Source organism: Dermacentor albipictus, chromosome 1, assembly GCF_038994185.2.
Source record: "Dermacentor albipictus isolate Rhodes 1998 colony chromosome 1, USDA_Dalb.pri_finalv2, whole genome shotgun sequence".
Classification (NCBI taxonomy): Eukaryota; Metazoa; Arthropoda; class Arachnida; order Ixodida; family Ixodidae; genus Dermacentor; species Dermacentor albipictus.
In genome coordinates this window covers 307,482,297-307,495,636 of record NC_091821.1, presented here as the reverse complement: position 1 = coordinate 307,495,636, position 13,340 = coordinate 307,482,297, and the positions used below count along the sequence as shown (strand labels likewise).

Sequence of the window (13,340 nt, the reverse complement as noted above, 5' to 3'; positions counted from 1 at the left end):
CGGAAAGAAATCTATGTGCGACAGTGACTTTTTTCTTCCAGTTGTACGATTGTATATATGTGGCATCCATGTGCAACAAAAATTCAGTTGTTAGTAGCACTGTGTCTTCATTGTCTTCTCTTGTCCTCATGTTTTTTTGCGCTATTCAAGTTATCTTATTGCCATTCTGCTGTATAAAACTTCTTTCAAATGTGTGAGAAACTCCCTCTGCGACCGTTTTGCTGTTGTTTCGCATGCAGGAAGTTTGCAGCTGGCGACCCATTCTTCTGGCCAGCCGAAAAGACTGGCCGTGATGATGACGGAAAAGATGAGCACGCACTGAAGTCGCCCTTCAGCCCTAGCACGAAGCAAGGGCTGCCTCCTTGGAAGAACAACTTTGGCAAAACGTCACCTCCTACTGGCAAACACCAGCATAGCACAGCATTCAGCCCTGCTGATGGGAACAGTGGGCAGCCACAGGCCTTCAGAAAAGCCCCTGTGTCAACTGGCAAACGTCCCAGTGACAGTTTAAAGGAATTGGGTGAGTGCATGGCCAGTGGTCATGGCTGCTTCTCGTATTTAGAGCAGAAATTCATGCTAGTCGAGTATTCATGATCAGCAAATAACAGCACACAAAACAAGGGACATTATCTCAGCTGATTTGAGGGATACACTTGATGAGCGATATGCAAGCACTCAGACCCATGAAAAGGCCTTTATGTGCATGATGTAGATCTGGGGCTCTCGAACTGTTTCTCCAAATTCATTTTAGGGATCCGTGAGCAGAACCAGAAAATGTGGAAACCCATTTTTCTCCCATTTATTGCCAACAAGAAATTTTGCATTTTATTATCGATTTAATGAAGCCAATGCATGCCACATCCACATTTGGTACATCTTGTGAGGGACCCGCGTGGTAGCAGTGTGCAAGATTCGCCACTGTGCTACTTTCATGCCCACGGTGTCCGTGCTGAGTTTTTAATTTGTGCTTACAAGGATGGTTTGTAACACAAGCGGGAATCAAATCTGAAGCTTTGCAAGCTGAGGGCCACTTCCGAATTTAGTGGAGTCTGCCTGGTTGACTCTTGTTTTTCATGAATCATTATATTGGGCGCATAAATGGCACATTGCAACAAACATGCAGGGCAAGTGGAAATGAAATGAGTTTCTAAACAAAAAAGAAATCTAATGCTAAAGTCAGCTTCGCCACAATACAGATGTGTTATGCAGTAAAGCATAGTGAAATTAACGGAAGTTTATATTTCCTGCCCAGTCAAGAGCGATGGCCTTTGAGATTAAAAGAAAACACAGCAAATTACATGCTCATGCAATGCTACTTTGGCTATTATCTCGCTCACATGGCTACCATATTAAGACTTCTTGGTGAAATTTTATTTAAATATATTTAAGGCACATGATAGGCTAACAATATAAAAATATGGTTACCTTTAAACCATGCAAGCTTCAACCCCACGAGAAGTTAACTGAAGGCACTTTCCAACTACAAGTATAGCGTAATGGAAGCCGAAATGCATAATAGGCATCTTGAGGCTGGTTGAAGTATGTGGCACATAGGCACACATACCGATTACCCTGTTGAAATGATCCAGTAATTTGCACACTTTTTATTCTAGATTTTTACGTGATACGCTGTGTAGCCATTCAGTTAATTTATTGCGACACTCATGGCAAGCCTATGTACTTACTATAAGCACATTGGTGAAGAGGGAGAAGTTCCCTAAAGCTAGAAAACTTAAACCCTGATGTAGATCGTTACCTGTACCGCCCTCCTCATGCAATACTCCTTCTGGAGCCTCTGAGGTATATGAAATAAATAAAATGTTGTATTTTTAGTGAGTTATATGTATGTGCCCTCTGACAAAGAAAAACCACTTTGAAGGAACCAGTGCTTTGTGTGTCCCTTTTTTATGCACTGTTAGTTGCCAGTATGAATGATTCATAGGTTGAGCCACAAAAGAACAGTCATTGTTTCCTACAGCAGCATTTATTATTGTTTTCATAGTTCATTATTGTATAACTCCCTCCTTGCTTTCCTTTCCATGTGTGCCACCAGACCTGCATCCTTCATGGGCAGCCAAGAGACAAGCCCAGAAGGCAGTGGTACCATTTCAAGGGAAAAAAATCACCTTCAGCTGAGTTAATAATAAAATTCATCGAAAGTAATGCCCAGACTTCACCACTTCCTAGCTGTTGGTACCGTGCAGTTGTGTTCGTAAAGCTCCGTTTTACATGCATACTATTTGTCCATTGCAGAACAGCTTTTTTTTTAAAACTCTATTACACTTCATTTTCAAGATGCAGCTATACATCTGTTAGCCCAATTGTATAAGCTGAAAAGTGAAAATTTTTCTAGCAATCTGTGCATGGGAGGGTAAATCCAGGCTGATGCGCTTGTTGTCATGTAATTTCGAAGCGGTGCTAGTTTTGTGCACAACGGCACGACTCCCATATTACTTGTGCATGCCTGTCTAGGCAAGGAAAGCAAGGTGGTACACTGGCACGGATGAATTTAGCTGTCAAGGGCAATGCCGCTCCATCTAGCCACAAGTGCTTGAAAACAAAGATGGCTGTGCAGGAAAAGCCACATGATGACATTAGAGGACGTGTGGGCAGAACTCCTGGCACAGCATTTGTGTCAGCTTGAGCAGGGCTCCCTGGAGCATGTATTGCAGCTGCAGAGCCCCGAACCCTTTGTAGAGGCCTGCCGCACCTTCCTCGGCTACTATGCACCGGAAGCAGTCCACAGGCCCTTGATACTGGGAGATAATGGCCGTCACTGAACAACCCGTGTCCAGGTTGTCAACAATTGTTCGAGTTCCCTGTAAGTAGAGCCTGCAAGAGGCAGTGAGCAGGTTCTTTAAGGAGCTATGTCACTGTCTGGGAACACAAACTCTTCCAGTGAACTTATATTTATGTCACTCCTCAAAGGGCTAAAAATATGCTTGACAGCCGCTGCAAAGTGGCTGGGTGTCGAAAATCACCTTTACACTGGCAATGTTAAAGACGTTCCAAGCAAAGAGCTACACATGCTACAACCAGGCATGTCGTAAAATGAACTTCTCCAGCAAACTGTTTATCATTCTGCCAACTACGAAGTGTGTAAACTTTTCAGCAAATATGTCACAAGACTACCTGCCATGGGTAGACATTGACGGGCAAGAATACTGACAAGGCACATTTTAGAAGTTTTCGTCGAGCACATGCCTATCGTGGGGCACATGTGCACTGCATTACCAAAGGTTCACCTTCACACGCAACACACAAGCAGCAGCAGCAGACTGACACAGTGTTTTGATACAGAAGACTCATAAGTAACAAACTACATGTAATTGTTCACACACTTTTTACTCAGTAACTCAATTACCATAATTAAACTACTTTTTTCAGCAACAAATTACATCTAACTGGTTAGCTTATTGATGGGACGAGCTATAACAGGCAGCGCGGCTTTGAGCAATCAAACTTGGCAGAAACTACAGTGGAATGCCTGCAGTCATGTCACGCAGCAGCCTTGTAGATACACATGTGCAGACAGGCAAACCCTAGCACTCAATACATAGTTGTTTCCTCATCGCTACACCAGATGCTGGCTGATGAATTGAACTGGTGCTTCTAGTGAGGGCCACTTCAAATGTTGGTGGCAAGAAATTGTTAGATTTTTTTCAGCTTTTCAGAAGCCCTACTGGGAGCGCTTTCATGAAGACTCAGCAACAAGGGAGTGCTGCACTTCATAGAGGACCCAGGCACAAGCACTACGGCAGTGGTTCTCGGCCATGGATGTGTCGGGGACCCCTTGTGTGCCAGCGGAAGTGATGGGGGACCCCTTGTAGTGGGAGGGGGAGGTATAAATTAACAGAGCACAAGCTGAAACAGGTGTCTTTTATTGCTGCGTGGCAAAGAATGGGCAAAGAAAAGTGCCGCATCAATTCAATCTGGACAGCTTGTCAATGCGTGGCGCAGTCACGCTTAACCAGAGTTGTATATCTGCAGCCTCATTTAACCCGTTATTGTATTTGCTTTTCAAATATGCAAGCCTGGAAAAAGCACGCATGCTAGAAATGGGCAAAATGGCCCACTTCAATGAGCGGCTCCGAACGGCTCACCAGTTCACTTAAATCTAACCTGTGTTATGCTGTGTGGCGCCTCCGCCCCCTTTCCTGCCACAACCTATAGAGTTTTTTTTTTTTTGAGTGCACGTACGATACTTGCGATTATGCCATCATGCGCCAGGACCAAAAAGAAAAAAGAAGTCATATTACAACACAACAGATCACTGGCTTCGTTTTATTGACATGCTAATGATACAGGCTCAGAAAATGCACAGAAGTGGATGACATGGGCGAAATTTTCATGACTACACTAATTAGGACAAATGAAGAGCAGGACGTAAACTGTACGTTTACCTGTTTTAAAAGACATAGAAAACTTCCGTCTTTGCGTTGTTGTTGTACCAGCGCACGATGTGCAATTGTCGAGAGTCTTCAGACATCATTCGAACAGCAGCAGGTAACGAAAGGCGCCATCCTTTGCCAAAACTTCTGCTTTCGGTTGCATCGGGTGCCACAATATAGGAGGCACACAAAACCAAAGGGACTGCTGCACACACCAAATACAGCAAGCAAGTACAAGTAGCCCAAATCTGCCCATGCTGGCGACCACTCATCGGCAAGAAAACGAAACCACAAAACCCAGAAGAAGACCCGGCTTCCTCTCTCCAAAAGAACTGCCGCTCACTTTTATTGAACTACAGCTCACTCATTCTTCAAAAAGAGCAGCTAAAAGACAGCCAAAAGCAAGGGGGTGGTTACAACTCTTGCAAGGAAGAACAAGAAAGCAGTGTCTTTCTTGCACCGCTAATAGAAGCTGCGGAAGTCGCACCCAACAGAAGACCCAGCTCTAATGGAACAGTTCAGCATGGCTCGCTGAACGAGAGTGAACCGGCTTCCTCTCTCCAAAAGAAACGCTGCTCACTTTTATTGAACCATGGCTCACTCGTTCTTTAAAAGGAGTGGCTCAAAAATCCAGCCCGTTCCTGAGTGACCCACCTGTAAGATGAAGGCAAGGGAGTGGTTGCGACTCTCGCAAGGAAAGGTGGGAGGGCTGTTGCTTTCTCGCACCGCTAATAAATGGCGCGAAAGTCGCACCCAACAGAAGACCTGGCTCTGACAGAACGGTTCAGCACAGCCCACTGAATGAGACAACCGCCTTCCTCTCTCCAATAAAACCAACCGTCAGTTTTACTGAATAATGGCTCACTCGCTCTTTAAAAAGAGCGGCTCAAAGATTCCACTCACTCCCGAGTGACCCATCTCTAATGCTCATGCATATGTCATACAAGACTGCAACAACAGCTTCACAGCCATATCATAGAGGAGGGGAAACGTACCCGCCGTGGTGGCGTAGTGGCTTTGGTGTTGCATTGCTAAGCCCGAGGTTGGGGAATGGAATCCCTGCCACGGCGGCTGCATTTCAATGGGGGCAAAATGCAAAACCACCCGTGTTAAAGAAACTCAGGTGAGGTGGTTATAATTAATAACCCGGAGTAATGATATCGTGTATCGTGATAATGTGTAACACAAGCACTGGTACCACAGGCATCAGTATGAATTTTTGTAGCTACAGAAGAGGACAGGTCAAAGTGGGCCAGTATAGGTGGCGTGATGAGAATGGTGGTGAGGTGAGCAAAAGTGGCAGCTTGAGCTGGACCCCACGTAAACAGCGCATCTTTCTTCAGAAGATCAGTAAGTGGTCCGGCAATGGCTGCGGAATCTTTCACGAATCGTCGGAAGTAGGAGCATAGTCCTACAAAACTTCAGACAACTTTGACACTGAGGTACAGGAAAAGATGTGAGAGCACAAACCTTCTCCAGATCTGGTTGAATACCGGAAGCTTTGATAAGGTGGCTCAGCACTGTATAATCTGCTGGGAACCGATGTGGCACTTCTGTGAATCCAATTGGAGCCCAGCCTTGCGGAAGACTTGAAGAATAGCTAATAAGCACTCTGGGTGTGTCTCAAATGTAGGGGAAAATAAGAGAACATTGTTTAGGTAGGAAAGGTATGTTGACCATTTGAACCTTTGAAGCAAAGAGTCCATTGTACATTCAAGTGTTGCTGCAACGTTGCATAGGCCGAACGGCATAACTTTGAATTGATATAAGCCATCAGGGGGTGACGAATGCAGTCTTCTCTTGGCCCTCTTCGTTCACAAAATCTGCCAATAACGAAACTGATGTAAAGTAGTTGGCACCATAGAGACAATCGAGGGTGTCAATGCGCAGCAAGGGGTAGACGTCCTTTTTGGTAACCTAATTTAGATTACTATCGTCATCATCAGCTCGTTCTATGTCCACTGCAGGACGAAGGTGACTATAATCTATGCAAAAACGTCATGTGCCTTCTTCCTTTTTAACAAGCATAACAGGCGATGCCCAAGGGCTCGACGCGGGTTCAGCAATGCCTTTTTGCAAGCATCTCGTTCACTTCACCTTGAATAATCTTGCGCTCTGATGTAGAAACTCAATATGGTCAGTGATGAATGGGACTAGCATCACCAGTATTTATGTGATGCTTTACAAGTCTGATCCAATTGTCGATCATTAAGGTCGAAGATGTCGCAGTAGGAAACCAAAAGGCGGCATAGAGCTGCTGCTTGTTCAGGCAACAGGGCTGCAGCAATCATGGGACTAAATGTCGCATCGAGGCAAATTGCATCCTGCGGACTTGCTAAATAATCGGAGCAGATGTCTACTGATGAAGTTTTGACATGGTTATCTGCTATAGCGCACAGCATGGCAACAATATTTCTTGGGGCAGAACTTGCTTTGTCAGGCCAAAGTTGATGAAGGGGCGGCTTGTCTGGTTATCGGCAACTGTTACGACGGAGTGGGGCACGCTGACGTTGCGCATCAAAAGTACATAGGGAACAGGCGTGACAACATAATTACCTTCATGCACAGGGAAAGATGATCACAAATTGATGGAAGTCAAAGCTTTAGGCAGCAGATGGACGAACGTGGTCGTACTCAAATTGTTCGGGAGTTCATCACGAACATGTGGGAGAAGAGGAAGTTCGAGGCAAGAGGAACCAGCAGAACAGTCAATCAGAGCAGAATGCGCAGTAAAACGTTTAGTCTGAGGGTAAGGTCATAGGGGCAATTGGTCAACACTGTAAAAAGAACTGGAACATGGCAACCGGCGATCCTTATACAGGCAGTACACATTCCAGTGACGGCAACAGTGCTGCCATCGGCGAAGCTTGCGGCTCATGTAGTACCAGGCATGAGAACCTTCTTCAGTCAACGACGAACGTTAGCACTCATTATGAACACCTGGGGCGCGATCGTTTTTCGAAACGCGCGTTCAGTTTCTGTTTGGTTTTGCTTCATGCGATTGGCGTAGGCCAATAGCGTGAGGCAAAACTGAACACAAACTGAATATGCATTTCAAACAACTATCTCCGATCGCGCCGCAGGGCTCCAGTATCAGTCAACGCTGTCGAAGGGACACTGTCGACGTGAACATCAAGTAAGTTCTGGTTAGTTGGGAGCGTCAATGGAGTATTTTCACATGATGAAAATAATTAAGTGTGGCCACATCCAGAAGCTGCACAGTATAGTTTTCCATCCAGGAAGGTCTATAAATGGTTGGCGATGAATACCAGTGTGCCTGGGGCAACGCGTACAGAGGCACTGAGGTGATGGCAAGTGAGCGGGACGAGTGTCTTCTACAGGAACATCAGAGGTAGGAGACATACAATATGGTGTACTGGAATAGGGTAGTGTGTCACCAGGCGGCAAAAGCGTGCCTCTTTTTGCGATGACTGCCGGAGGTGCTGGAGCACGCCAGTCTACTGCAGTGCCACCTGTCGCTGCAGCTTGGAGACGTAGCTGGCAAGAGGGAAAATAATGGTGCAACACAGGGCCTCCGCGATTGGCAGTCATGGTTGTTGCTGAGGTTATGCATGTACGTACGGAACTCGCTTATAGCTTGTTACAATGCTCTACCAATTGAGCTACTGCGGCGCCGTTTCCCCATCCACTTTGTTGGGTATTTATGTTTCCTAGTAGAACCCTGGGAGTGTTAGCCAGCACCACCACTTGCAGACCTTGGCGGCGGACATGGAAAGTCCTTTCTGCCGCAGGCGTCATGAGAACGTGATCTTTTCGAGTGAAGGCGACTGGTCGATAAACCCACACATGCCACCTGAAGGCATCAATGTTGCCAAATTAGAGACCCTTGTTATGTTATAAATGAGAAGGAAGGGGATTAACTGAGGGGCCCGAATTTTTTTTTTTATTAGTCATATCATAAGAAGCCAACAAACACTGACACCAAGGACAACATAGGGGAGATTACTTGTGCTTAATAAATGAAAATAAAGAAACAATAAATTAATGGCAATGAAAATGGATGAAAAAAATTGGAGGACGCTTAAGCTTCGCCTTCAAGAGTGGAACGCGACAGCGTTCCCGTCGACCCACCAAGGGGTGTAAGACAATGGGCTACAGGGCAGCCATCACTTACGAGGCGCCCCGCATCGGACGCGGTGAGCGTCGAGCCATATGGTCGAGCAACGCAGCGTTCGGCGCAGCAACGAAACGTGCGCCTGAGCAAGCGGAGCGAACCAAAGAACTCGGTATCACGGAGGGGGAAATGATGCACGCCAGCGAAACGTCGTGATCGGCACGGGCAGAGAGATAGATAGTAATCTAAAGAAAGGAACGGCGCTTGATTCTGCAAGCCGTGTGGGAGCACGGCGAAGCGTCGTCAGGGGAGAGGGAGTCGGGGTGCGACGCGCCTGGCACCGGTCCCAATGCGCGCGTGGCGCACCTCCTGTCGGAGCAGCGCCGTACATGGAGAGGAGGGGGTCTTCTGTGTTTGCCGCAAGATGGCTCTGCGTGTGCGGAAAGCGCAGAAGAAATGCAGTGTAGGGGTTGGGGGACGGACTTCGGGATGAAAACCACAAACTTGGGAGGATTTATTCTACATTATATACAAGGAGGTGAGCGACAAGTAACATTTGTACAGACATTACGGGCCAGCAGCAACTCGGACGCTGCGGCCCGCGGCAAGAAGTTCGAGAGAGGTGAATCAGGGAATCAGGGCATATCCCAGAATGCTCAGGTCTCTCTGGAAGGCTTCTTATAAACCCCTCGCGCACTGTAAGTCACGTCATGTTTGACCAATGGGAGAGTCCGCTCCGATGACACCACTTAGTAAGCCAATGGTAGCCGCCCGTGTCGCGGTGTCACACCTGGCGGCTTTCTGCGGTCTTGCCTCGCAGACTGGCAATGCACTTCTAACGAGGAGAAGGGGAGGGCTGCTCATGCTCCATTGTCGGAGGCCCACCTGCTAATCCCGGCGGCGCACGAACTTGTTGGCACGTGAACTTGTTGCCTTAAACTTGTTTGCTCGGCCGCTCCTCTGGAATGTGCTTTCCTGCTTCGGCATTCCTCAATTAGCTGTGCTGCGATCCGATGTGGTCTGGGGAACTCGAAGTAATCGCAGGAAACAGCTCCATATCTAACAGCTCGTCCTCGCCCCGGTTGTTCTGAATGGCCGGTGAACTCAATTCGCTGGCCATGAGGAACGCTGAAAGAAGCTGCAGGGTACTGGGGTCGAGCCTCGTTTGACAACCCTCGGGATCCTGGACCCTGGAGAACATACGTCAAACAAACCAAACAACACAGCGCTGCACCACGCGTAAGTGCAGGCTCTTCACCCTGTTACGAACTTCCAACCGGTGGTACCAGTATTACGAACTTCCAACCGGTGCCACCAGTATTACGACATCCAACCGGTGCCGCCAGTATTACGAACTTGTACCGCTGCACCACGATTACGGCTTTGTGGTCCCGTAGTGCTCGTCACCCGTTTCGTGACAGAGCGTTGGTAGCGAAGACTCCGAGCCTGGCGTCGATGAGAATAACAAAAGGGACTTTATACATTATATACAGGTTATAATACAGGACATGAACGGGTCGGCACTGGGGCCGAGTGCTCACAACAAACGCGACTGTTCTCGCACGACGACGTCCGGCGAAAACGCGTTACACATCTCACCCCAGTCGGGAGCGACACTCTCTCCCGGTGGGGTCGGCAGATCCTGTTTTCGAGCGGCGTGTCGCTGCTTTTATAATCCCCGAGGCCCATTGTCACTCAAACGGCCCAATACAAAGTCAGCACACGACGGTCGTCCGAGGGGTCCAACCAGCGACCGCGCTGGCCACTCGGTTCAAAGTTCGCGCGCGCGGTGACCTCCCGGCAAGGGAGGTGCGGCGCCGGGCCGTCGGGCACACGCGGACACGTCAAAACACGCTGCTCCGCCGAGGCTTCTCCCGCACGAAGGCGCAGCATCTTGACTTGTGAAGGGAGAATTATGGCGCTCGCAGGATAGATTCTGCATCTTGCAGATTCGGGATCCGGGCTTGTGGTAATGGCACAACAGCATCCCCGCCCTCAGATAAGGCGCCGGGAAGACGAGCTGCCTCCACGTGGCTCGGATGCCAGGCGCGCACGTTCGTCAGGCTCGTCCAAGTTCACGTCCAGTGTCGGGACGCCAGGTAACCTCACGTGCCCAGGTCCGACTCGCCAGGACAGGAGCTCTGCTCACCACGTCGTCGCCAAGGCACCTTGACCAGCTCCGCTCGGGTCGTTCCTAAGACCTTGCTTCTCGCCACTGGTCCCGCTTGGTCGTTCTGCAGCTTGCAAAACCGACCGGCAAAAGGCAACACCCAACACGAACAAGTGCCCTCTGTCTCCCGTCAAACACCAGACAAGGCCATAATTCAAATCAACCTAACTAAATTGTTTTCCCCTTTTTTTTTCTCCCGCTGCAACAAGAGGCAGGTGTACGATCTAGCACACAAGGCTCAAACAATCAGTTTTCAAATCAACAACACAACAAAATAGAAACAATTATTAATCATCACTAATAATGACAACTAGAATGGTCCCCTTGAAATCGCTTGGACCGAAAACATACTTCTGAGGAAGCAAATGAGGTCATTCATTTTTCCCGGCGATATTTTCGCGGAATCCGAAGCTGCTTATATTTGCGACCCTGCTTATCCGTGTAGCGGCGGTACAATAAGCCAGATTCCTTGCCAAATGAAACCCCCTTTTCTTTCACTCCCCGTTTGACGCTCTTCCTCAGATCGGCTAGTGAACAATCTTCCTGTTGTTCGCGAATCCGAGTTTCCCTTTCAACTGCAGCCTGCTCCTGCCAGCTGGCGGAAACCGGAGCGAGTGTGGAGCCCGCGTCGCCTAATTGCGGCGTCGAGTCTATATCGCGCCTAGCACTGCACGCGTCACTCCCTCTCACTTCCAGGACCCGCTCGTCTAGGCCAGCCTCCGAGCTCTGCCTCTCCCGTGCCTGCTCGCCACTCAAGTTACCCTGATCAGTCCGTGTGCCGCACCGCTGTTCGCTCACCGACTCAAAGTCAAGTTCCCTCGACAGCTGGCGCGCTTTGGATCGCGTGAGGGCCATGTACGCCACGTCGGCAAAGAATGATTTGCCCTGATCCTTCAGCAGCTGCTCCGAGCTATTTGAGAAGAGGTAGGGAAAATGCTCCGGGAGGGCGGCAGACACAGCGGCTTCTGTGTTAAGTTTCCCAAACTCTCCTTCAATGGTAACCGTTGCGATCGGTAAACAGACACTCTCCTCCTCGGCCACTTGCCGTATCCAAGCGCATTCTCCCGTAAAATCACTCGAGGAGACGAAAGACGGGTGAACAACGTCCATAGTTGCTGCCGAGTCTCGAAGTGCTCGGCACTTCTTGCCGTTTACCTTAATTTCCCGCATATATGGCTCCAATAGTCGTATGTTTTTGTTAGTTTCCCGTATTGTCGCAAAAGCAATTTTCTCCGGGCAGCTCACTGCGATGTGCCCTTGCTTTTTGCAATTGTAGCAAGTTAACGGCTTCCGTTTTTCAAAAGAACGCGTCGTATCGTTTCGCTGCTTGGGACCATCGTTAGCATTCTGAGATGCATTCTGTCCTTCCCTTACAGTTTCTTTGGTAAGAGACTCATCTTTCCGAAACTCGCGACGCGTGATTTGCTTCCGTTCGTCGGACTTCCCGGAAAACACATCTCTTCTATCAGCTTTTTCTACGCGCACCGCCTTGCTGTGCAAGCTGCGGCGGGTGTAATACTCTTCCGCTAACTCTGCTGCCTTGTTTAGCTTAACCTCCTTTAGCCTATCTTGCAGCCAGAGCCGGACATCCTCATCAATGCAACGGTAGAACTGCTCCAACGCGATGCATTCGACAATTTTGTCGCGGTCGTCGAAAACCTCTTCGCCCTTCAGCCATTCCACCAAGTCGGCTTTTAGACGAAACGCGAAGTCAACATTCGACTCCTTACCCTTTTTTGCATACCGGAACCTCTGCCGGAAAGCTTCGGGCGACAATTTGTACTTCCGCAGTAGCGCTTCCTTCACATCACTGTAGCTCTCAAACGCCTCTTTCGATAAGCAAGTTATTACGTCTGATGCCTCCCCAGGAAGCAACGCTAACAGATTCTGTGCCCAGAGGGATCGCTCAATGCTATTCCGTTCGCACACGTGCTCAAATTTCACGAGGTATTTGGCCATATCCTCTCCGACGACAAAGGGTGGAAGTTGATCGCGTATTCTTGGAACGTTAGAAGTGAGACTAGGCGCTGGCGAGCTATTTCGGGTCTCCAACTCTTTCATTTTAAGCTCGTGCTCACGAATCTCTCTCCTTTCCTCCTTTTCCTCCTCGCGACGTTGCTGTTCTCTCCTTTCCTCCTTTTCCTCCTCGCGACGTTGCTGTTCTCTCCTTTCCTCCTTTTCCTCCTCGCGACGTTGCTGTTCTCTCCTTTCCTGCTCGCAACGTTCCTTCTCCTCCCTTTCCCGACGTTCATTGATACCCGCCAAGGCCTCAGCGGCTTCCTCAGCCGTTACGTCCCCAGTCCTCATGACCTCAAGGATCGCATTCTTTCTTTTGGTTGAGCCCAACTCAATGCCCAACTCCTCACAAATTTCGAGAAGTTCCTTCACCTTGTACTTCTCCATCGTTCACACTGTCCTCCTGCTGTTTACCCTTTTTGAATATACCTGCCGTACGCTACTATAACACTACTAGTAAGACATATGCAAGTATTTCACACACTGCCCTGTTTACCCCCTCAGCATCCCCTGGTTTTCAAAACACTCTTACTAGGCTTGAAACACACAAGGTTAAACACAATGCAACACCAAGTCAATCCCTGAGCTACTATAACCTGTGTCAGAGAAAGTCTGGTGTTTGAGGTAAACTTCAGGCACTCACCGCGCCGAGGTAGCTGATGCCGGTCAATCCCGTAGCTGCCATCCA

The 13,340-nt window shown here is 48.6% G+C and overlaps 2 protein-coding genes across 5 annotated transcripts in view; one reads left to right on the top strand and one right to left on the bottom strand.

Annotated features, from left to right (window-relative positions):
* Nucleotides 1-2,163, top strand: part of Rlb1 — a 36,306-nt gene extending 34,143 nt beyond the window's left edge. For both annotated transcript variants that reach the window (XM_065438950.2, XM_065438949.2), the window contains 2 exons: nt 240-520; nt 2,054-2,163. In XM_065438950.2, coding sequence (XP_065295022.2) covers nt 240-520; nt 2,054-2,136 — 364 coding nt within the window. In that variant the 3' untranslated portion in view covers nt 2,137-2,163. The remainder of the gene's footprint in view (nt 1-239; nt 521-2,053) is intronic.
* LOC135907253 (mitochondrial outer membrane protein SLC25A46-like) overlaps nt 1,966-13,340 on the bottom strand; it is a 47,942-nt gene continuing 36,567 nt past the window's right edge. The window contains exon 9 of one of the 3 annotated variants that reach the window (XM_065438947.2): nt 1,966-2,832. In XM_065438947.2, coding sequence (XP_065295019.1) covers nt 2,595-2,832 — 238 coding nt within the window. In that variant the 3' untranslated portion in view covers nt 1,966-2,594. The remainder of the gene's footprint in view (nt 2,833-13,340) is intronic. The other 2 variants (XR_010565947.2, XM_065438948.2) reach the window with 2 other exon arrangements.